General features: G+C 42.3%; 2 protein-coding genes across 30 annotated transcripts in view; one reads left to right on the forward strand and one right to left on the reverse strand.

Moving 5' to 3' along the window:
* Positions 1–23,681, forward strand: part of CACNA1C (calcium voltage-gated channel subunit alpha1 C) — a 480,521-nt gene that overhangs the window by 429,982 nt on the left and 26,858 nt on the right. For 17 of the 23 annotated variants that reach the window (XM_069861396.1, XM_069861462.1, XM_069861443.1 and 14 more), the window contains 2 exons: positions 18,145–18,177; positions 21,186–21,314. In XM_069861396.1, coding sequence (XP_069717497.1) covers positions 18,145–18,177; positions 21,186–21,314 — 162 coding nt within the window. The remainder of the gene's footprint in view (positions 1–18,144; positions 18,178–21,185; positions 21,315–23,681) is intronic. The other 6 variants (XM_069861470.1, XM_069861323.1, XM_069861341.1 and 3 more) reach the window with 1 other exon arrangement.
* MICAL3 (microtubule associated monooxygenase, calponin and LIM domain containing 3) overlaps positions 1–23,681 on the reverse strand; it is a 571,168-nt gene that overhangs the window by 12,211 nt on the left and 535,276 nt on the right. The window lies entirely within an intron of this gene.

Here is a 23,681-nt window from a genome sequence, read left to right on the forward strand (position 1 = left end):
TAAGCAGAAAGGAGGAAAATACAATACTGTGTTTTGTTAAAGAAGTGGATTTCTATCATAGTCAGAAAGGAAAATTTAATGGATCTTTTTGAATGCATTCACAGTAATTTCCTATAAATTGAAGAACTTTTTATGTCATGGGTTAAGACACTGATATACAGTTCATTAAACTTTAGTCACCTAAGAAGAAGACAGTCACCCGTTCCTCCTCTTACAGTTTGTGGAGAGAAATGCACACCACCCCGGGCCAACTGGTGCCTCCCTGTATATGTCTGTGATAGGGAAAATGAATTGCTCTTCAGAAGTGTCTATCCAGTGACTGGTGAGTGTCTAGGTTTTTTTAAGTTTGTCTAGACACCCAGCTCTCAGATGCTAAATTTGAGCAGGATAAATCACATTCATTCTCAGCATGTTGTCAAGAAGGTCACGCTGCTGCTAATCATGCCGTGTTCTGATCTTCAGTCTCCAGGGCTATCCATACTGGTGTGCTTAATTACCACTGACAAGGCTCCCTCTCTTTTCCATTCCCTGTCTAAATTCAAGTTCATGTCAACCAAGGCCTACAATCCAGTTCTTGGTTATAGAAGCCTGTGATAAATGAGGGCGTGCCTCTGTCCAAGCAACCATCACCTGTCTTAGTTGAGGAGACAGCTGGAGTGGCCTTGACTCTCTTAGCAACGGTTATGAAGGGTATTGCATGATGGTCCCTCTGTTTCCTCTAAAGAATCCTTTCCTTCTATACAGTTTTTACAGATTTCTGCACACGTCTTTTTGTTACCTGGCATGTTTAAATCTTCTCTTTTTATATAGGCAAGTCCTTTGCTACTAGTTTCTAATGTTTGTTACTAAAAACTTGCACAATCCTTTGATGCACTGATAAATGAGCAGCAGCTATGGATGGAGTTTGTACTGAAATGTTCTGAAATCCCTTTGCACTTATAACCCTTATTGAATAAGAGAATGTTTTGTATGTTGGTTTGTCCTGTCGGATTCCCCTCCTGCTAGCAGCACTTGATATGTTACATCGGTAGCAGATGGGCTCTGGAAGTAGCAGCCCGTCTTGGACAGACAGTTGTCATCTTCCCAAGCAGTGTGAGGCAGTTTATCAGATACACTTCTCCAATTCTCCTCAGGAGCTTGTTGCTTTCTTGCTGTTTGTGGGTTTAAGAAAACCCTGCCTTGTGTTTCTGTACACTGTCTTGTCTTGTTCCAAGAGACCTGGGGTCTGAAAAGGAAAGAAAAAAAAAAACCTAAAATGCCAATAAACTCCACTAATTGGAGATGTTTCACCTGGTCAGGTGCAGGTAAGATGTTTCTGCCCAACTCCTTAGAAGCTGAAGAATGTTTGTGGCAGGATTTTGGAAGGTGTTGCTCTTGGAGCTAAGGGACAGGGCTTTTTTGTGGTCAGTGCAGGAAGATGGAGATACCTGGCACAGGATAGTTAGACACGTAGCCACCGACATGTAAGCCTGAATTCTCTGTGAGGTTCACCAGCTGCACTCAGGGCAAGCATAGCCAGCAGGTGCTGAGCTGTGATAGCTTGTAGTTGTGGTGGGAAGCCTGACTGACAGGCTCCATAGCGTGTGTGGAGATATTCGCCTGCATCTATTTGTGCAGTCCCCCATGCTCTGTTTTGTCCTTTTGACAATTATTTTTATTTCTTGAAAAGAAATTTCCCAGATCAAAACCTTCATTAAGATATATGTGAATGTGCACTACATTGGTTGTGGTCTATGTTCCTGAATGTGTTTGGATGCCTGTGTATGGGCTACAAATTCATGAGAGATTGTACAGATGTGAATCCATGTGTGAGGGAAAGACAGCGTGTTGGCAAACATCTGTATTTCATACATAGTTGTGTTGTGAATGTTTGTTGATGGAGACACATAGGTTGTTGTGTACGTAACTGAGTCTACGAACATTTTTTCTGAGCCAATGTGGCTATCTTTCTGTGCACGTCTGACTTGCTTATGAGTGGATGTTTGTATCTGAGAGTTTCCTCTATGTAGGCATGTTCATCTGCATGCCTGTGGGTGAGTATACACTTGCATGTTAAGCTCAGCTCATTTTTGTTAGCATGGCTGTGCATTCAAAATTAGTGAGAAGGCATGTACTCATGAGGTAGGATCCGGGTTGCCTTCAGCATTTCTGAGTCCTTTAGGAAGCTTTCACTTAAAAAACCTCCATGAGGTAGAGATATGTCAAGCGGTAAGTCCAATCGCATCATGTTAGGCCCACTTCCTTACTGCAATTTGGGAACATCTCCAAAGTTCCCCCAAACAGCTTCACAGACACGCATAGATGCATCTAACACGACTGAGTAAGTGCAAAGGGCACAGGGCAGGTTAAAATCTGGGGGGGTTGAAAAAGAATGGCACAATCTCTGCCCAATTCATTTTTAAATTGCCTTGCTTTCAAGCTGCATTTTCAGAGCTCTGCTTCTCAGGAAATGTTACACAACTGACTTCGTAGTCACAAAATGAAGAATTTTTCATGATTGTCTGGAAATAGTCATTAATTCTGTTTCAGGCCACTCTTAAGCCATTTCTTAAGTAACTAAAGAGTAAGAGGAGGACTTTTTAATCTGCTATTAAAAAGAAGAATTTCTAAGGCAGAGACTACATCTACGGTGTGTCAACTTCTTTAAGTATTAAGACCAAGAATGTCTTTGGGGCAATAACATGAAAAATGATGCAGTATATGGGGCCCAGGAGGTAGAGCCTGTGGATTGAATTCTATGGACTTATATTAGATCCCTATACTTCAGTCTCCCCATCAGTATATCGGAGATTGCAGTTATTCCCTACAGTAAGAAAGCATTGACATCAATATTTACAAGACACCTTAAGATCCTTAGAAAAAAACCCATTAAGATGGTAAAAATTATTACCAGCTATTACAATAACAACAGGAAAGAAAATGTTATAGGAGTTGAATAAAAGCCAGGAAATTTGGAGTTTATTGTCCCAGAAGTAGCCTCAGGCAAAGGCTTGTGTTTCCTTCCTTTCCACATCAGCAAACACAGCCTGGAGTTGAGTGCTGTGAAGCTGACTGACAGCTTGCTGTCTCCTCCTCCAGGCAAAGAAAGGCACTTATTACTATTTGTAATGCTGTATCAAAGGGGGAAATCAAATTCGTTTTGTGCTCTGTGCTATGCTGCCCAGTGTGATGAAAGAAAAACAGTCAGGCCCTGAGTCACTGGGAAAGCCACTAATGTAACCTTCTGACGCATCTTTGGTCCATAGGGTCCTTTTTCCTTCACTCTTCCCCCTTCCAGTATCAGACCAAAGATTCACTGTAGCTGAGTCTCCATTTGCCACCAAAGTGATGCTCCATCCAGCTGGAGCAGGCAGTTCACACTCTGCAGATGTGTGAGAGTTGCAGAGGCATTTTCAAGTGGGAGCGTGTGTGTCTCCAAAGCACCAGTGCAGGTACCAGTGACAGTGGGAATGTAATGTGTCTGATTCTGTCTGTCTGTCTGTCTGTCTTGAAAGGATGTTGTGGAGGGAGGGTTTGCACCTACCTGTGAGCCTGTTGCTTCTGCTGATGCCTTTGAGCGTGTCTGCATGTGCAAATACTTATGTGTTCATCAGCTGTGTCTGGGAGTGCAATGAAGATGACTGAGCAAAACCGTGTGGACTGGTAACCATCCCACCTGTTCCACTCAGTGATCATACTTGCATGTTTGAGTGTGTCTGTGAACACTGCAGGAGGTACAAAGGAGGAGGAGGTACCTGTGACAGATACGTGATGTGATAAAGTAGGTGTGATGAGCTGGGGCGGGGTATGGATGGGTACGAGATGAGAACTATCAGGATAGGGAACTGATGACTTGCCAGCTTTGGTGAAGTAATAGACTATTTCCCTGCCTACGTGTCCCTCCTGTTGTAGCAGTACCTGTTTTCCCAAGAGTGAGCAATTCAACTGGTTTGAGGGTTGATGGCAATGGTGGGTTTTTTAATGGGAGAGGTGACAGGAGGAGGAAAAGGAAAGTACAATGTGGTGTGTGATCTGATACATGGTGGCATCTGGGACAGGTAGCACCTGGGTGCTTGAGGAAGTAGGACTCCTCTGAAAAAAGATCAGAGAAACCCAAAACTCATCTTGCAGTAGTATTTTTCCTAGAAAATACTAGTTAGGTCTGTTATGCCCAGGCCTGCTGGGTAACGGTTTGGTGTTCGTCTGTCAGATATTCAGGAGAGTTGAGTACTTGATACCTTGCACTTCTGAAAAGGTTTCCAAATCCTGGTAGGAAGTCAGCAGAGAGTTGCAGCTTGGTTGATGCCCGAGTACTGATGCAGTAAGGCCAGAGAGAGATACCAAAGCATTCAGCTCCCAGGAGTTCTTGGAGACCTGTGCGGTGAATTCTCCTTTAGTCTTTTTTATGTCTGAAGTAAAGCAGCTCAGGCTTAAACCAGGTGCCTGGGGCCTTTTCTTAAAGTCATCTTGCTTTTGTTGTCAAGAGGCTTCATATGATTTGTCATGGGCTCCTGCTCCCATTCTTTGGAATATCTGACAGCCTATACTCAAGTCTCCCTCTCACCTTCTCCTGCCCTTCTCCCTTTTAACCCACCCCTTGCCTTTCTTCCTTTTCTCCCTTGCTTTCCTCTCCCTCGTCTCCAGCCACACTAAACCTCACAAGTTCATTTTCACCCTCAATCAATGTGTCTGAAGGCAGAGAACCAGTGGCTTAAATAAATCCTGCAGTCCTTATCCAGGCAGAACTGCCCCGGGGCATTTTGCCAGTGCAAGGACTGGAGTGGTCGGCCCCTGTGACACAGTCCTGTACACACACACCCCCCACAATGGGAGCAAGGATCGGTGGAAGGACGACATACATCTAGCCTACACCTCAGTTGAGACTGGCATTCATCTCTGTCGCTTCGTCTGTCTGTCTTTCTGTCTCTGCCTGTCTGGTTCTCTCCGCTTCCATGCCCTTTGCTGCTCAGATTTTGGCCTTAAGCTGCCACTGGACACAAATCTTTGCAGTTCCTAGAACTTGCCAGCTCATTTACCCAAACATTCTGGAAGAGGCAGAAAACACCTCCCTCCCTCTTTCCTTCTCTCTTTCTCTTTTTCAAATGCCGTCTGGGTAGCGGAGGCCTCTAAATTATGTAGCAAAGGGCTGGAGAAGCACAGTGGCTTCTTTTGACATCTTGTGTTTGTCATACCTTTACTGCTGCCATACTAGAAGTTGTACATAGTCCTGAGCTATCCCTGTGTGCGTGTATATGTATATATATATGACTTTTTTTCTTTTTGGAAAAATTACTGATAAAATTGATGGGATTGGGGGGGTGGGGGTGGGGATGGGGTTGGGGGTGGATTTATTTTGCTTTTTTTAATATCTGGTGGTGATTTTCTGGCTAGAATAATTCAGGTAACACACCATGGTGGCCCCACCTTCTTGTGCGTAGGAAGACACGTTGAAGCATGGTTGTGAGCTGCAGCAGTGGTAAATGCTAGTGCTCTATTTTGCCTTTGGTGAACATCAGAAGACCCTCCCTGAACTCTTACCTAAATTAGGCTTAAATCGATTTGAATTTCATCACCTCCTCTACTTAATCAACAATTCCAGTGCATGTTTTTCATCTTGTGTTGGTGAGAAATGAGTTTGTGAGAAATAAGTATGATAAGACTATCTGACCACAACCATGTTTGAACAGGGTCATTTTGTTGTTACTTAAGTATATTTTTGTCATGAAGATGGGGCCTCTTTTTTTTTTATTTTAATCTTTTGGCTTAAAAATGTTGGTATTCGGAGTGCATTTCCGGAGTTCATGGTGTGATTTGCCCATTCAAAGAGGTGATTTTCGTAACTGCACAACTTCTTCTGTAACAAAATCTATATGAAATATGGGCAAACAGAAAAAATGTATGTTTTTAAGAAAAAAAACCAGGACAAATTACTCCTTCCTCAGTTTACCTGAGTATTTGAGCTGTTACTGATGGGTAGCATTATAGCACTATAAGAAGAAAGCATATAGTTCCCACTTTGAAAGACACTTCATACTACTCAGTTTTGACGTACTATCTCAGTATTGTGATTTCCACAAAACTGCTTGTTATACTTGACTTCCAACATCATTCCAAGTGTGTGGAATAATCAAAATGTATTTTAATGCAGGGGAGATTTAAGTGTAGCATAAAAATAAATTTGCCTTACTGCGTAAATTTAGCTACACACATGATAGTTAATCAAAATATGAGAAACAGAAGATAAAGAATCCAGGAGAACAAATTCTTAAAAGCTAATTGAAAAAAAAGCAGTGAAAAGAAAATTAGATATCCCTGTAGCTGTAAGACTCGATGCGCAAACCTGTCTGGAGTCCTTCTGAGCTCTCTTTAAGATGATGGGGCACAGCATCTCACTGACTGCACTGAGGAATGGATTATGCTTTTAATTACTGCAGGCTTTCACATTCAAAAATGTTGGTGATTTTAAGGCTTTTAGAGAAGTCCTGTTTTCTTATTTGACTGTAAATCATTGTTAGAATAACAATAATAGCTAATATAAGGAACAAAAAGTACCACAGGCTTTGTCCTGTGATGGTTCAATGGTGAAATAAGTGTGTGACATGTTCATTGCAGTACAAAGAGTTCTTTAAAAAGTGTATATCCAGATGTTCTGACCAGTATTGAATTTTTCTTGTCATTTTTCTATCACATCACATCACTTTAAAAAAAATTACAATATTCTGGCATCAAAATTTGTGATATAATACAATTAAATTTAATTTTCCTTTTAATTCAAATATATTTTTCCACAAAGTTAGTTAAAACATTCAAAAGAAAAAAAAAATTAAAAAAACATTAGAACTACCTGAGGCTGGTTATATTTTCCATTGGCTTGCTAGCCAGTATAAATAATTCCTTTTGCCTAGCAAACATTTCTTTTAACTTTCCCTGAACTCTAATAGAGATTGTATCTGTATATGAATCCATAGAAAAATCTCTGACTCTGATTCCTTAGATTGTCTGTGAATATATTAATGTTAATTAATGATAGCTCCCTAAGCACCATAAGTTAAATGGTCAAAATGTGCTCAGTCGAGTTCAAATCCAGCTAATTCTGTCATCTAGGGCAATTCCTTGAAGCACTGAAAGATGTTTTCTGGCATTTAATTCTCTGTCTTCTAAAACCTACTTTGCTGAGAATGCCCAAGGAATATTCCAGTGACGCTGTTCTCCACATACAGACTGCAGTAATAAAGGGTGCACAATCCCTTGTATTTCACTCGTTCACATTTGTGGTAGAAGCTTCTATTCTTCATTCAGATTACAAGGGCTTTTAACACTGGTCCTCCAAGACCTCATTCTGTTCACCATCTATTATGCATATTTAGAGATCTGCTAACTGGTTCCAGATTGCACTGCCAGTTGCAATGAAAGCAATGAAGGTGATGGAAGAAGGGAAAAGACACAAATATTTTATTTGTTTTCCTCTTTAGCTTTCTTTTCTCCTCCACTTTCTTACCCCCTGTAACTTTCTCCAAATTTTGCTGAAATCCTGGGAAGCAGAGATCACATTTCCCATTCTTAAGAGCAGATTTCAGAAAGGCAGTAATTAGTCCCCCTTTACCTACCATATCAGTGATTTTTCCTGTCTGTCTTCAGCCAAGATACCATCAGTTCAGGGGAAAAGCTGTTCACCTTTGGGAAGGTTTTTGTGCCAGGCACTTTGGCAGCAGTGCAGCATGGTGATGGGTACCATTTTGGAAACCTAAATGCACAGACTAACAGAAATTTTTTGAGGTTGCCGTTATATAAAGACCTGATTATGGGGTTTTTCACTGGTAGGCAAGAGATTGTGGCCTCCCAGCCAGACTTGTAATCAAAGGTAAACACATATAAACCAGTTTTACCCTTTCTAATATAGTTAATGTAGCACCCTCATTGGATCCTGCCCCATTCCCTCTACCCTCATATGTACCAGCCAGGCAAACTTAAGGGGTTTCTTCTTATTTCTCTCTAGACAACAGTTTTTAAAATGGCTGTGCTCTTACCTTCCCTCACTGGGCTGTTCTTTGTGGAGATGGTCTAGCACAACATGCCAACAAAATTATTTCTGCTTCATATATCTTCCTAGACATCTGCTAAATGAGACCCATTCCCTGCTGTGTCCAGATGACCGAGCTGTAGAGACTGGGTTGCTACTTACAGTCGGCTAATTAATGGCCAAAAAACATGGCTCTGCTCTAACTGCTAGTAAAACTGTTGCAGAGTAATAGGATATCCCAGCTGGTCACATCCCAGTCGTTCTCTCAAAATCCACTTTTAAACTCAGAGATACCAGTCAGCAGTGCTGTCTACTGAGCCTTGTTTGAGAAAATCTGGTTCACCCAAAGCCAGATCAAGTGACATCTTTTCCTAAGCTGAACAGACTTGAAGGCAAAGATGCCTCAGCAGTAAAGAAACACTTGGTAATAGAAAGGCAGTAAAACAAATTGATAGTTAGAGCTAGGGATTTTGAGGCTCAACTGTTTGCCCTGACATGAATGTAGTAAATGACACACAATGAGCATTAGATAACATCTAAACTACCCCTACTATTTTTTTTAGCCAAAAAATTCATCAGATCAACAATCATTTATTCTTGGGAAAACTGTAGAACAAAAAAATGTTGCTCACTAACTTTGTAACAGCTACCTTCAGTCTCCATATGACCACCTCTAACGTACTCTGATAATGTCTGTGATAGGCATTTCCAATCCCAGAGTGGCTTGTAGGCTTTATTGTATCCCATACAGAAATCCAGTATGACTCTGTAGGCTATTGTATTCTAGGATACATTGCACATCATCATTATTTAAATAACTTTGTAATTTAAAAGGCAAGGAAAAGACACAGTCTGGGAATTAAATACTACCTGCTACAAATTTCAGGTGAAAATGGTCCATAACAAACTCTCTCTTTGGGCTGCTGGTAACTCTGCCTACCTGCCCTTGGGCAGAAATTTATTACCCAAAAGTAACAGGGGCTGCTAGTTCAACTGTATCTACTGTCCCTTGCAATCCACAGTCCTGTTGCATTTGAAGGAAGGTGGATTGAGTTTTTTCCTGTTTTCAATGGCATGGGCAGTTTTCTTTTAGCACCTACATCAAAGCATAAGGAGGCTCATTCATCTTCACCCTGTCCAAGAGCTTTTGGACTTGCCAAAGGAAGGATTCAGGCAACACTGGATGCAGAGTCTTTGAGCTGGTAGACTGCCTGCCTGCCTCCCTGGAAAAACCTAGTCATAATCAAATCTCCATCTGGCTCCATTAGTCCCCAGAGAAGGTATCATCCTGAGGAGCGGGTATTTTGCTGCAGACCACAGACTTGCTTCTGACCTTAACACAACCAGCGTAATTCCCCATTGGTTACACAGGAGTTGCAAAGATACTACTGAATCTTCCTTCCAGATTCACATGCTCCTGCCAGCTGCACCTCAGCAAACCCTTCATACCAAACTCCCAGCAAACCTCTTCACAGATGAAGCCCTACGAAGTACAGAGGTGCCCATCCTCCTTCCTGCCCTAGGCAGGTGAGCCTACCTGAGGAAACCCCAGTAACACTGATGGGCACCAAGTTTCAATCTCTTCTTCATTTTTCCTTCTTGTTTATCATTCATTTTCCCACACCATGGAACACTATCAGCTAATCAATAAGGAATTAGCAAATAGCTGTAGAAGTGTTCAAACAGTCAGTACTCTGAAGATCAGCATAGCCACAACAAAAAGAGGACATGTTTCCAGGAGTTTGCTTAATTCCTTAAATCATCAACCCCTAGGGAAGACGAAGCTAGCACGTGTTACTCCTCCTTTCAATACTGGAGCAGTACTGCAAGGTGTTGGAGACAAGGAAAGCTCCTGCCTACCTATGGCTCAGGAAACTGGTCTTAGAGAAGAACTCTGCTGCCATTATTCTTTCCAAGACAGGCTGTGGCATGTTGCAAGATATGGAAAAAGCCTTACCTTATACAGCACACAGCAGCATGTATTTAAAGTAACAGAAAGACTGCTATGAATGCTTTGAACAGTCTCTTTCTTTTTTTCATTTCAAGATCAAAATCAGTGGTGTGATCTTAATACACAAGAACTTTACCAGGCCAAGATGTGCCATAGACCATCTCTCCACTTGCAGCCTTCCAGAGCAGCTGTTCTTTCACAACGGTGCTACAGATAAGAAGTCAAGATGATGGATTTATTTTGGTGTTTAGGATGGGAGAACCTGCATATGAAAAGAACTGTCATTTGTAATTAGTTAAAATCAGACAGATAGAGGCTGTACTCCTTTTTGGAAAATCAGCCCCACAGATTTCCCTCCCTTTCTCCCTCGCACACAATGAAAGCTAAATACACTGCTGGGTTTGGTGTTTAGAAGCCATTATAACTTTGCCATAGTAAAGGCAGTGAGACACACTGGACTAGTAAGGAACAGTATGAGGAAACCTTTGGCATGGATAGTAATAGAGCTGGAGACCTGGGAACTCCAGATATCATCACACTTGCACTATCTCCATCTTGCTTAGTGGTCTGGTCTGTTCCCAGCATTGTCCCTTTCAGTCTGCTCTGGACCAGGACATCCTGATTACCTCCTTTGGGGGCCCTGTGGATCAAGAATTAGTCAAGTGGAAAGGCAAGTTGAATGAAAGAAGTCCACTCTGTCTCACATGGCATCTGGCAGAGGTGTTCAAGTAAGGAAAAACTCTCCTCAGCTGATACTCAAACTGGACAATCCTTGAAGTCATTCCACCTGTAAAACCAAAGTAAAAGGTCCTGCACACAAGTAGCCTTTCAACATCTATTTTCATGGCTCAGTTTTTCTTCAAAGCCTTCCTATCCAGTTGTTCTAGGGCTTTACATAGGCATGATGCACCTGCCTCTCTGATTCAGATCAGTACTTGTACCTGAAGATGAGCACTACATCTCTGATAGCATTTAATATATGCTTGTTTCTCAGGTACCCCCCAAGCCTGATTGCCATTAGACTTGAACTTATCATTTACCCAGAGTTAATGAGAAGGATTATTAAAACATCCTGAAAATTAAGAATAATTTGCATAGCTATACTTTATCAATTGTTCTACTTTTCTCAAAGTCATGGGGGGAAAAAAAGAGCTTTCAGCTGTATAAGAAGTGACTCAGTCATTAACTGTCCAGTAATTGTCAATCGAGTATAATCTGCATAACCAAATTAAAGCAAATTACTTTCCTTATATTTACCTTAAGTACATGGAACCATACGATTACTCTCTGGCAATTTCATGGATATATATGAAATTAATTAATAAGCTATTCAAATTTGTACTATTTGCATCTTTGTAGCTAATTAGAAAAGCAAGCTCTAGAATTTCAAAATCTTAGAATACATAGGAAATGAAGGAAGAAGTCTGATAGCTGCAGGACTCATTTGCTTTAAAAATTACCTTGACCTTATTAACTGTATTAGAAATAGGCTTTTGTTGCATATGGATATAATAATATCCCCCCTGAGATCTGAAATCATGTGGAATCTGTGTGAAGTATAAATACATAAATATTGCATTTGTATGAGCTGGCACTTTGTGTCTATTGACCTGTGTGAGTTAGTGCAGGTAGAAATGTAATGGCAAATTTCATTGCAGGTGTCATATTTTTCCTAAGTCCCCTTATTGCACTAAATAAAATTTTAATTCCTTAGCGCAAGAGATTTCAGTCTCTTCTGCAGAGCTATCTGAGGAGTAGCACATTACATTGTGCTGCAACAACTTAGCACTTTTTCTAGGGTAATCAGCAAGGTGTGTATCATTTGCCCCAGTAAAGGCAGCTTCATACACCTTGATTCCCTCTTTTTTTGTCAGATGACACCTTACTCTAATAGCCACTAAAACCAAACCTCAGTTTACGAAAACTATCCAGAACACTGGTGCTTCACCCAGGTTAGAGTTTTGAGAAAGCTTGATTTTCTTGCTTCAAAAAAGCTCCTTGTAATTGTAACATACTTTTCTGTTTTAAAATGGAATAAAAATTAATAATTGCAAAATTTTCAGTAAAAGATCATTCCAACGGAAATAACTGAGGAAAATCAAAACATTTGCTTAAGTAAAGTAAAAACAGTTTAGTCTGGGACTGACTTTTTCATCATTATTTAATGTTTCTAATTGAAATGAAAACAAATTGAAATCTGTGAGGACAAAAAGTGATATTTTAATCTTGCATTTCTTAAATGCTTGTTTTTTCAAAACTGACATGTTTCTACAGAACATATCACTTTCAACATCTTCTAATGGAACATATTTTTATAGAAAAAATTATTCTGACTGGTTTTATTCAAAATATCCCCAGAAATTCTCAAAGAACTGCACTTAATGGAAGAATGCAGAGTTTGAGCAGCTTGCCTCACTTATATATATATATCTTTTTTACCCCTAATAATTTGATTTCACCATAAAGTTGTAGGAATTGAGAATTATGCTATGTGCAATCCAGTAGTATTTCCTGTTAGAGAAATGCCAGATACATTTCTGCCTGGTCTTATAACAGCTTCACAGATTTTGGTGGCAGGTGGATTATCTCTAGAGTTCTTATGATTAAAACCACACACAGCAGTGGCAGACAGATAACTCTGGAGGGGGTTGTGGTAATTCCCAACTGTAATAGGAGACTATTACCTGCCAGGAGCCAGGTTGATTTGAAATCCTGACTTTTTCAGCTCTCCACAAAGACTTGTGTTATTCAGACAGACTCCAGAGGTCACTTCAGACTTTTGACACTGCAAATGCCAGAATTCTAGTGGCTGTTTTTTTATTGTGTCTCCATGGCACAGACAAATCCTAAATCTTTTTTTTCCCTCTATCCTGGTAAATTCTTCTTCTTGAAGTCCAGGTATCTCCAGAACTGTAGTGCGGTTGGCTTGCATTTGCCCTCTTTGTGCTCTTTACATCTAGTCAAGATGGAAGTGGCTGAGCAGCTAAAACAGCCCTTAAGTTCTTTCTTACTCCCTGTAGCAACAAAATCGAATGACTGTTGCTCATAAGGTATTCCTTAATGAATCTGCTTTTAATTCCCCTCAAAATTTGATCTATGTTCGTACTATGAGTTCATTTCCCCAGAATGTCTTTTTCTGCCCTTCATTTTGTGTCCAAGAAGGTCAGAGACACTGACACAGAGACACTATTGGTAAGCAAGACTCTTGAAGGACCTGTAGATATAAAGAACTTGAGCTAGAAAAGACTGTAATCCTAGAACTGCAAAATAGCTACACAGCACTGAAGCTTGCTCAGGCAAACTCTACAGTCTGGATTATTAGAGGCATCTTTCCTCATCCTTCCGCTCATTGCAATGAGTAGAAAAAAAGCAAGAAAAGAACATCTGTCACCCCCTGCCTCAAGGGAGAAGACTGACAGACTGATAGACAAGTTTCCAATACATATGGCATCTTCATGGGTAACTTTTCATTCTCCAAATATCAACAGCAATCAAGGAGACATCTGAGCAGATATCCATCACCAACAACTAGCTACTGCAAGTGGCCTCCTAAAAGCTTCATCTACAAGCCATATTTTCCTCAGTGAAGAAATGTCATTATAGATTGATCATTACAAAAGGCACATAAACATCTGAACATTTGTTTTCTTGAGGAATATGAAGATACTCTGTCATATCATGGGGAAAAATTCTCAAACACAGGTTTCTTCTCATCTTTTCAAACCTTCTCATCTTTTCTAACCTATGGTTAGCTGGCAAGATTATAAGGCTGCCATTGTATTGACTGAGACACCTCTGACTAACAAAGAAACAATAACACTGTGCCTTTGGCTCCTTATGCGTTCGCCAGATCAAGCCAGGCCAAAGTTCCCTTCAATAGGAAGGTTGGATTCTGTCTTACAAAAAGAGGTTTCTCCCTGTGAATGGAAGAAATCTGTCAGAAAATAAAAAAACTATCAGCAAGGAAGTTATAGTTTTTAAACACTGCGGGGGGGGAAACAGTTTGGACTCCCTAGCAAAGACTGGATCTTCTGAAGGAGCTGAACTCATCATCCTCAGTGTGTGGTTAAAAACATTACTATCATCAACAGTGCAGGTAATGGGACTGTCACCTGCCTGTACCATCATCTCAGTGACATCCAGTCTTCTATAACTACCAAAACATTTGACCTAGTGGTCCAAGAAGCCTCCTTGGATATATTGTTTAAAGATACACTGGACAAACCTAATGGAACTCCCCTTCAAGCATTTATAGGTGCTGCTTCTCTGGATAGCCATTATAGCTGTCAGCAAACCAGTCAAAAACCTAGGGAACTCAAACTTCTCAACATGGTCTTCCACCTCGTGTTTCATGGGGATGAAGTGGGATCAATATCTCTTCTCAGGATTTTTCTACTGAAACTTTCATTTGAATGCATTTATTAACAAACCTTATTTTTTTTTCCAAATCTTTATCCAGAAGATATTCTAAGCTGTGGATGTTTCAAGGAGCTTTGATACTACCATGATGGTACAAAGTCTTCAGTCTTTTTACTCATATTTTGCTCCTTTCTTTACAACTCAGAAAAGTCAAGTCATGCCTTCTCATAATTTCAGAATGCATTACATTCCAGCGTAAACATCTGATACGGACTGTCACACATTGCCCTTGAAACACTGAAAATAGTTCTCCTGGAGTGCAAGTTTTATCCTCTCCTAGCTTCCAAAGTAGTCATGATATAATCAAGATTTGGAATCCCATGAACACAACCTGTTAAAAACTATTTCCTTGGCTTGATGGCAAGATCAGACACCAAGTTTGATATGTGAGTCAGTATGTAGTTTCAGGAGACACTGATGCTCCCTGTACCCATCTAGATGTGGTGTATTCTTTGCAAATAGCTGCCAGTTAGCCTTATTCCCAGTTACCCAGGTGGAGCATGATTAGCAGGAACACAGTACTATCAGTTACCTTATTCAGTGCTGTGGTCTCTGAGATTTAAAATATCTCTCAATCGAATAAACCTGTCTTCTTTCCCAGAGACTTCCTTACCTAGTATTTTTAATTCATGATGATCATGAAATATGCCTTTCATTTTTGTGCCTGTAGAGGCTTTAAAGACACACAGAGGTTAGCAACAGCTCAAGCAATATGTGTTTAAAATGTTGGTGCTTTTGTACGTGTTGAATATAGTTAAAAAGAGATATATGTAGGTAATAATATTCTGAGGAGCTTTTCAGACATGCTTCAGGGATGCCTCAACCTTTATCCTACTGAATCTTTACTTTGGCTTTTAGAGCCTGCTTTTCTGTTTCTTGACCTCTTCTGCTCCTGATTTGGTATCTCTATTACCTTTTTAAATAGTTTCATTGCACTCATCTCCAACACTGAGTGTCTTTACGCAGACTCATCCTGCATCCAATATTTGTCTTCCCACTCTTAGCCTGCAGACTCCATTCTATGTCACTCTCAATATGCCTCTGGACTTGTTTGTGATTTATACTTCAGGTCCCTTTTCTCTATGATGGAAATGGTGCAGAGCATCACCTCTTGACTGATTTCACTGTTATCATTGTTCCCCTTTCTCATTCAGTTTCTTATGCCCCAAATGACAAGAGCAGGGTCACATACTTGAATTTCATTCGCCGGTTAGACCACACACAGAAGAAGTGGCTGCAAATAAAACACAGTACAACCAGAGTGACCTTCTGTTAAGTGATGTAGTTTCTCCAAAAGCTCCTTCAGAGACAATAAACAGATCAGTATTTTCATTTGCACGTGCTTCTGAGATTTGTAGAAATTAAATCCTATCCACTTCGGACAGACATTAAACATTGGCTTTAATTCCAAGTACCTATCACCATGCCTCCATTCCTGTGAGCTGATGTGACTACTACATTCTCAGGTGCTGAGTGCCTGTCCTTGTCCTAAAATTGTCATCCCACAACACTTGCAAGGCTGAAGATTCTCATAAAATCTAGCAATACTTTTCTCTGCCTTACTATTACAAATGGCCGTGCTTGAAAGACACAGTAACAGGTTCTCAGATATCTGTGTTCAGGCTCATATGGTGACTTCTTGGCACCAGTGCACAATGGTAGGATTTGGCTCCTCTCTGAAACCTTTGTGGCTATCAGAAAACTTATTCAGCAGCCCACAGCTGCGAGTTGATTTCCACCTCAACTATTCATGCATAAAATACTGTATGCACAGGTTTATCAGAAGCCTCAGCCCACTGCACTACAGTTAATACAAATACCACCCGATAGCATTAATGCAAACTTTCCTGCACTGCTTTTGAGCCTTCGGTGTAAACAGTAATATAATTTGCTTCATTTTTTACCTCATCTTATAAAACATATGCCAGTTAGTTAAGGAATAAGAGAGGAGTAAGTCAACCTCTACTTCACTTTCTTAGCAGTGCCAAAGTTACTCAGAACCTTTGGCTCCTAGTTTTCCGTGAAGTTGCCAAGTCCTATGAGTTGACCAACCCATATAAACGGTGCTGCTTACATAGTCATACATTTTATACAGATTTTTTTACTCTGTTACATTGCTATTATCCATAGTTTCTGATTAAATACTAATAATATCAGAATGACAACTAAGATAATATTCCACAGTAACTTAAAAGGCTTCTTCAGTCAGTCACAGATGCACCAACACTGTCAGCCAGAAAGGATGGAGAATTCTGAAAGGTGCTGAAAATTTTCAGGCTTCCTTCAATAAGTTTGAAGAGGCTTTGCACCTTCTACCAGAAATGCAGCAATTAGCAGACTAAAGCTCCTCCTATTGTTAAAAAGATATTTGCTAAACTAGAAAAGGCAGGGGGATGGGGCAGACAAACTCATTGCTGAAAAGGAGAATTTTGCCCAGCAACTCAAAATCAAAATCTATGCCTTGTATCTAGGAAATGTCTCTATGGGCACTGCTCATTTATTTGGTATTCAAGTCAACTTTTGCCTGTATGTGATCTGAAAAGAAAATACAAGAGCAAACATGTGAAAGAGGAGGATAAAAGCAATGAAAGCTGACACTACCAAACCAATGAGTTAACCCAAAGACTCTTAGATGATTAGGTGTACCTTGGGTTTTTAATTGTTGTTATTTGCCTGTATCACGAAATAGGCTGTGCATCCAAAATACAGTATTTATTTAGGTAATACAATGGCAGTTTGGTTACTGCAGTGTCCTTGGATAGCAGGGGTACATGGCACGAGTCCTCCGTGGCACTGGAGGTGAAGAAGAAATACATCAGCTTTACTAAGGTAGTCATGGGAAGTAAGGACAGACAAGTCTGGCGTATGGCGCATGTGCTAGATGTTAGGCCTGAAGAATTATGATCCTATCGAACTGAGAAAGCCTTTTTTTATTTAATTGTAAATTCTGCTTCTTACATCTAAGAGTATTTGCAGTCTTGGGTGTTTTGTAGAATTGCTCTCCATGTTGGAAGTGACCCCAGAAGTTACTCACAGGATGCCAGGCAGAGTGTTTGCAGCAACTAGATTCTTCCAGGCATGACCAGGGCTTAGCTGAGCTCAGCCTGGCCTCAGAGGCCACATCCATCAGATTCCTGGAGTTTTGCTGTGACGTGGGTGAAGGCAAAGCAAGCTAACCAGCTTGCCAACCCACTTCCCTCAGCAAGTGGTGGATATTGTAGGGTTGCCAAGAGTTGATTACACTGCCCCATCCCACTGTCTTAGTAACGTTAGCCCCGCAGAACTATGTGTAAGGGAAGAGGGATATATAAAGTATTGCTTTGGCGCTGGGATGTTTTGGGTTTACAAATCAGATTGATGCACTAGAAGCTGGCTGGTCCCTGTGCAGACATGGCCAAGATCTGAGTTGACGAGCTAAATCAGCCCCTCTGTTGAACTTGATAGTAGTGATACAAAAAACATTTTAACAATATCAGTACCTCCACTGCCTGGATTCCAGAATGTCGCACACTCAGAAGATACTGGGTGCACTTCACATCTGGTGGTAGTGGGTACAGCTTACATCCAGTTCAATGGGAGTTGTACATAGTTCTGCCATGGCCAGCTTTGATCTTGGGTGTCGTAGGGAATAAGCCTAGCCTCTTGTGCATTTCTTTCAAACTCCCTTTTGCCCTCTTCTGCCGTTTTGTTTCTCCTGTGTTAGCCAAGACCTAGTTTACTAGGGCTCTTGATTGGAGACTTATTACAGCTTATTTCTGTCTGCCTTTCTTTAAAGCCAGCTGAACATACCCAATGCTCTTCCTTTATGGTAAGACTGAAAATACAGACCACCCTCCCAGCTTCTGTGACACTCTTTCTAACACACTCCTTTATTCTCTTCCCCGTGATCACGAGTTCTCTCTCCAAGCCCAGCCTAGTTATTTGTGCATGAAGCTGCCATGTCATGTATTGGTGTGAGTCTGGTGTTCACATGAGCTGTGAATATGCTGCACATGTGTATTTCTTGTGCATCCTGAGCTTTCCTTTGGTCAAGTTAACTGTCGTTCTGCCTTCTAATGAATTACCAAGAGAGAACTAGACCTGGTAAGATTTCTTGTTAGCAACAAACTATGTCACTATGAATGAGATGATGAATGAGTTTGCAATGTGACTTCTTGTCCAGGCCTCCAGACTAGATAAGACTGGGACCTCGAAGTTCCTCTTCAATGAGGTGATTCACTGTAACATCTGAGTTCATACTTGGCACAAAAAAAGAGTAAGTTGTGCCATAGTGCACACAAACTCTGCCACCTTGGTATCCAAGGCAATTCCCACACCACCCCAACAGAGTTGCAGTAACTCCAGTCTCTTGATTGCCACTTCGCAGAACCTCCCTTCTCTGGCAAAGACATGCCTTCAAAAAGCTGGATGAAAGCCAGGAGAAGGCAAGCAAGGGTATTCAAACATCAGCTAATCTGTAACCACCTAGTCTTAAAATGACCATAGTCTCCTGAGGCATCACTGAGTGCTTTTGGCTAAGTGGGTCAATGCCAGTAAGTTGCAGATTTGTGACAGGGAGGAATTTGTTCTATTTTATCCGCTGCTTAGACTTTGCCTTCTCCAGGACCCTAGGAGGACAGGGATGATATTCTGCCTACAGCAGCTGCCTCCTCTCAGCAAGGAGAGATGAATGCATGCTAAAACCTCTGTCCAGACCTATGTCCCAACTTGCTGCCATCCAAAGGGCCAAGGCAACAAGACAGGCAGCAGGCAGAATAAGAAGATATTTCTTTTTTCTTGGTCACAACTACAGCAGTACTGCTGTCCACATAACTTTTAAGTTTAGACCTCAACTCTGTTTTAGGTGGTATTGGAGTTTAGTTTCTTAGAGAAAGTAGAAGGGAGGCCATAGGATTCTCTTAGGATTGGGAGAGGTGTGTGACCTTATAGCCCTCTGGGACTGTAGTGCTGAAAGTACTGAATGCCATGAGTTTTGATTTGTTGGAGGCCACACTCCCTCCTCCACCTCAGAGCAGTTCCCTCTGAATCACTGAAGCCCCAGCCTGTTGTCCAAGTCAGAAAACAAGAATGATGTGAGATGTAGGGAGCTCGGGCTTTTCCTTCACACAGCCTATTCTCATAATGTTTTTATTATGAGAATAATACTTACTGCATGGGCAGCGAGTGTCGGCCCTTGCTGCAGACTGGAAGAAGATACCCAAAGCATCCACTGGTGATTCACCACGAATAGATAGACAAATTGCAGCTGGGGTACAATCCTGAGCATTGCACATAGCATTGTGCTTTCTGTGCCCACAGGGTACACACGGACTAGCAAGAAACTACATCCTCTGAGTGTCCCCATGGTTTGGAAATGGACCCAGCTGGGTCAGCAGAGCTGAGTGCCATCCTGGTTTGGAAGTAGGAGCATGCTCAGCAAACAGGTGCACATTGTCATCTGGACATTTAATCCCTGAAATGTTTGTCCAGGTGGTTCCCGTGCCTTGGGTTTTATCAGGAGCAGACAGACAAGCAGCTGCTGTTTTCGCTGCCCAGTGACAGGAAATCCAAAGGGTCTGTTCTCTCTTGGTTTACACAGTGGTGAGTAGTTAACAGCGGGGGTGATCTGCACTGTTTCTTCCTCCTAAATGTTGCTCTTGCAATGGCATTTAGACTCAAACTGCAGTCTTTGCACCCTGGGTGGGGACAGAGAGGGGGGTTCTGTGCACTTCTTTGCTCCGCAGCAGGTCAAGTGGCAGAGTGACAGTATTATCTCCCCCTGTGACAGGAGGTCACATTCCCACAGTGCTGCTAGCGGAAACTACCAGCTCCATAGGCTTCATGCAGTACTTTAAGGGGGTAACAAACAGGGAAACATGGCATTTTCCATGCTTTGCCTCCCCTCAAGCTAGGCAGTTGGTCCACTGCTGAAGTCTGAGTGAGCTGCCACTGCAGCAGTGCTCAGATGGACATGGCCTTCACATGTGTAAAGTCTGTGGAACATCAGAGCTGGTTACAGGCCCAGGGGAAAATGCTTAGGGACAAAGCAGATGCTGTGAGAAAAAAAAAAAAACCAAAACAGGCCAGAGGAAAAACTATTTTAAAAATATTGCACGCTTAAACAGTAGCAGTGAAGCCAAAATAAAATGTTTTTAAAAAAACAAAAGTCAGTGCACAGACTGTGGGAAATACAAAGGGGTCATGAGAAATGTGAAAGAGCAGCGGGAGCAAGTGACCACAGCCCAGCTCCCAGAAGCATGGCCACCGCAGGACAAGGACAGCAAGGTTGCCCATGGTGCCAGTGATGACAGCAGCTGTACAAGGGGCAGAACATGTCGTATCGTCCCAGGGTTTTGCATCCTAGAACAGACTTGGGACCTACTACATTTTCTCAGCAGAGCAAGAAGCACACGGTTGATGCCCAGCATCAGATTCACCTGAACTGCTGTCTAAGGACTTGCTGGGGTAAAATGTCCAAGGCAGGTCAAGAGAGAAAGTATCAATATCATAGGAGAACTGCATCTTTCCAATGTCAAAGGAGATATAATGGAGGAGCTTATAGCATAACATATCCCTAAGCCCCAAAAGTCCAGGCAGACTGAAGGGAGAGGCTAATGGCCTTGGGAGCCCCCATAGAGTAGCCTCACCACCATGGGAGAGAGGACAGGCTTGATCAGCCTCAGCCTGTCTGTGGAGTGCCAGGGCAGTGCAAGCCCAGGGAGCAGTACCAGGACAAGGAACAGTGCAGTGAGCTCTCAGCATAGCGTCCTTTGTGGCCCAGGGCCCCCGTTCCTCCTGTGCTGTTGTAACTCCTGCCTCTGTGCCAATGGCTTCCAGAACGCAGAGGAAAACTCTCGCATCTCAATCACCTTCTTCCGACTCTTCCGCGTGATGCGTCTTGTGAAGCTCCTGAGCCGAGGGGAGGGCATCCGGACACTGCTTTGGACCTTCATCAAGTCCTTCCAGGTATTCCTTCACTGATCTCTAAGTAAGACCTAACGGCTTTCTATCACCTCTCGGTGGCCCCTTGGGGAGGGGTTTCCCCCAAGTGCCTGAGCTCAGAGGCTGCTGGTCAGAGCTGTGCACACCAGTGACACGTGCCATGAATGACAGTCAAGTAAATGGAGCTTGCAGAGGATAAGTGCCTGGGCACAAGTTTCATCTTTAAAGCATGAGTAATTGCTTGAGACCTTCCTGAGCAGCCTTGATAGTTCAGTTCAACTCAATTACCGCCTGCCTATAACCATTCAATCTCCTCTTTCTTTTTTTTTTTATATTTTAGCTGTATTTTATATCTGTTGCTTTAAGCAAAATACAAGGCTATTGGGAAAGCCTAGGTCTCTATTAAGTTTCCCTTAAGCTTTGTTTTAAGGATTTCCAGTGAGTATTAAAGGCATGTGGTCCCCATGCTTTCATTGAGGAATAATTTCTTCTCTTTAGCCCCACATCTTTGGCCCTGGTAATGATGCCAGGTTATTAAATTGCTGCTGCTTTTGGCCCAGAGGCAGATTTCATTTCAGTGGTAGGGAAAATACCAGACTACACAGGTGAGGAGGACAAGGCTGGATAAGAATCATCACCTCTGGGGGGAAACAAACAACAAGAGATTACTATTTGCTACAAAAACTGCTTCCAATCAGCCCCCAACCTAGCAATGTATGGGAAAATGGTATTTAGAGATAAAGCAGAGACCTGCATTTTACCTGCTTGACCTGGATTTACTGGGACAGTGGAACCTGGATATGGGCTGGAACAGGTCCAGAGGAAATGTCAGGGGAAAACAGTACAGGAATACAAATGGTGGTCTAAACATGACAAAAGATGCAGGACACATCACTGGACAAAAGCATTAAAGAGTAAATTGTTCAATATACAAGTCTTGAAACAGCAACATCCCTCAGCCTGAGGCTTTAAATGGTTGATAGCATTTGTATTGACTCAAATGGGAAAGGAGCTGATCCATGCTTTAAAACTTAAATCTCATCAGCTACAACACAAGCTGGGACCAAAGCCTGCAGTGCAGTGAACCACCACAGCTTCTGTCTCTGTTGGCAGAAGTAGCACGTGTCCACTAGGGAACAATCTAGACATTTTCCAGTGCAGCTCTCAGTTGAATTAGGTAGCCAGACCATCAGGCTCATGCAAAGGACTCTCATTTTGCTCACTCTTTGATTGCCAGGCAATCTAATATTGCACAGCAGTTTTCTGAGTTATCCGTACCACAAGTGACTTTTTCCATTGCTTTCGTGGTTGTTAACTTTCAGGTTGTTATTTGAGCAGCTCCAGTGGGAACCATTTTGTCTGTGTGCACAGGAATGAGATTCCCTTGGCACAGCTCAGCTATTACTGATGCAGGGAACAGAGTCACACTTTCCAGTTCCTGCTTCTCCCCTTGCCCCTGTGCCCCTCCAGCCTCTTTAGCAATAGCTTGCTTGTATCCTGAGCTCCGCTTGCCACAGCTCTTGGCTGGAGAGGATGAGATGGATGGGAAAGGGAGCGCCTGGTACTTCCCTCCAGTGACCTTCAGATCTCCTTGACTGGAGGTCACTTTTAGGCAGGGTTGTAGGGTGATGGGAGAAAAGTATCAAGGGAGGTATCTTCTATAGCAGGGTAAAAAAAATAAAGGCACTTAATGCAAGCGCCTTTTCCCTTGAAAGCCTTTAGCCGTTTATAACACGGTATTCTCTGCTCAGAGCTCCTCCTTTTGCTACTACTGGGAGGCTCCTCCTGTAGTTTAGAATAGCCACTGTGCAGAGCTCTTAGATCAGCCACTCCCACTGTCAAAATCTGGGATCCGTGCAGACTTTGTCAGGCATGGGCTCTTCTCTGTGTCCCCACATGCTTCCAGGGAGCATCTCTGCTCACACAGGGCAGCTTAATAAGCAACAAACTTGTGGTGGGGATCAGAGCTCATTGCCATGTGCCCTGTGCATGGTGCACAGGGCTTACATACAAGTTGGGTCACCAGTCAGAGGAGTGTGGGATGGGAAAATGCTCAGCAGGGTTTCCGCCTGCAGAGAGCGGAACAGAGTCCAGGCTGGCGAGTGGGAGGAGTAGGAAGTGAGAAGGGTGCTGAGGGCAAGGCAAGGCCGTGGGAATCACAAAGATGGAGCGGTAAAGCCAAGGAAGGACAGGAACACAGAAGAGGAGGGCAGAGCCAGCAAGAGAAGTGGGGAGCTGAAGGAGACATGGGGAATAAGAGGCAAAGATGGTTAGGAAGGTACATCAGTGGACAAGAGTGGGCTGAGCAGAAGAACATGGAAAGAAAGTAGAGGGCCACATGGCCAGAAGAGAAGACTCTTATCCCATCCCCAGAAGAACAGGTGAGGATCT

The sequence above is a fragment of the Phaenicophaeus curvirostris genome, chromosome 1 (genome assembly GCF_032191515.1).
Source record: "Phaenicophaeus curvirostris isolate KB17595 chromosome 1, BPBGC_Pcur_1.0, whole genome shotgun sequence".
NCBI lineage: Eukaryota > Metazoa > Chordata > Aves > Cuculiformes > Cuculidae > Phaenicophaeus > Phaenicophaeus curvirostris.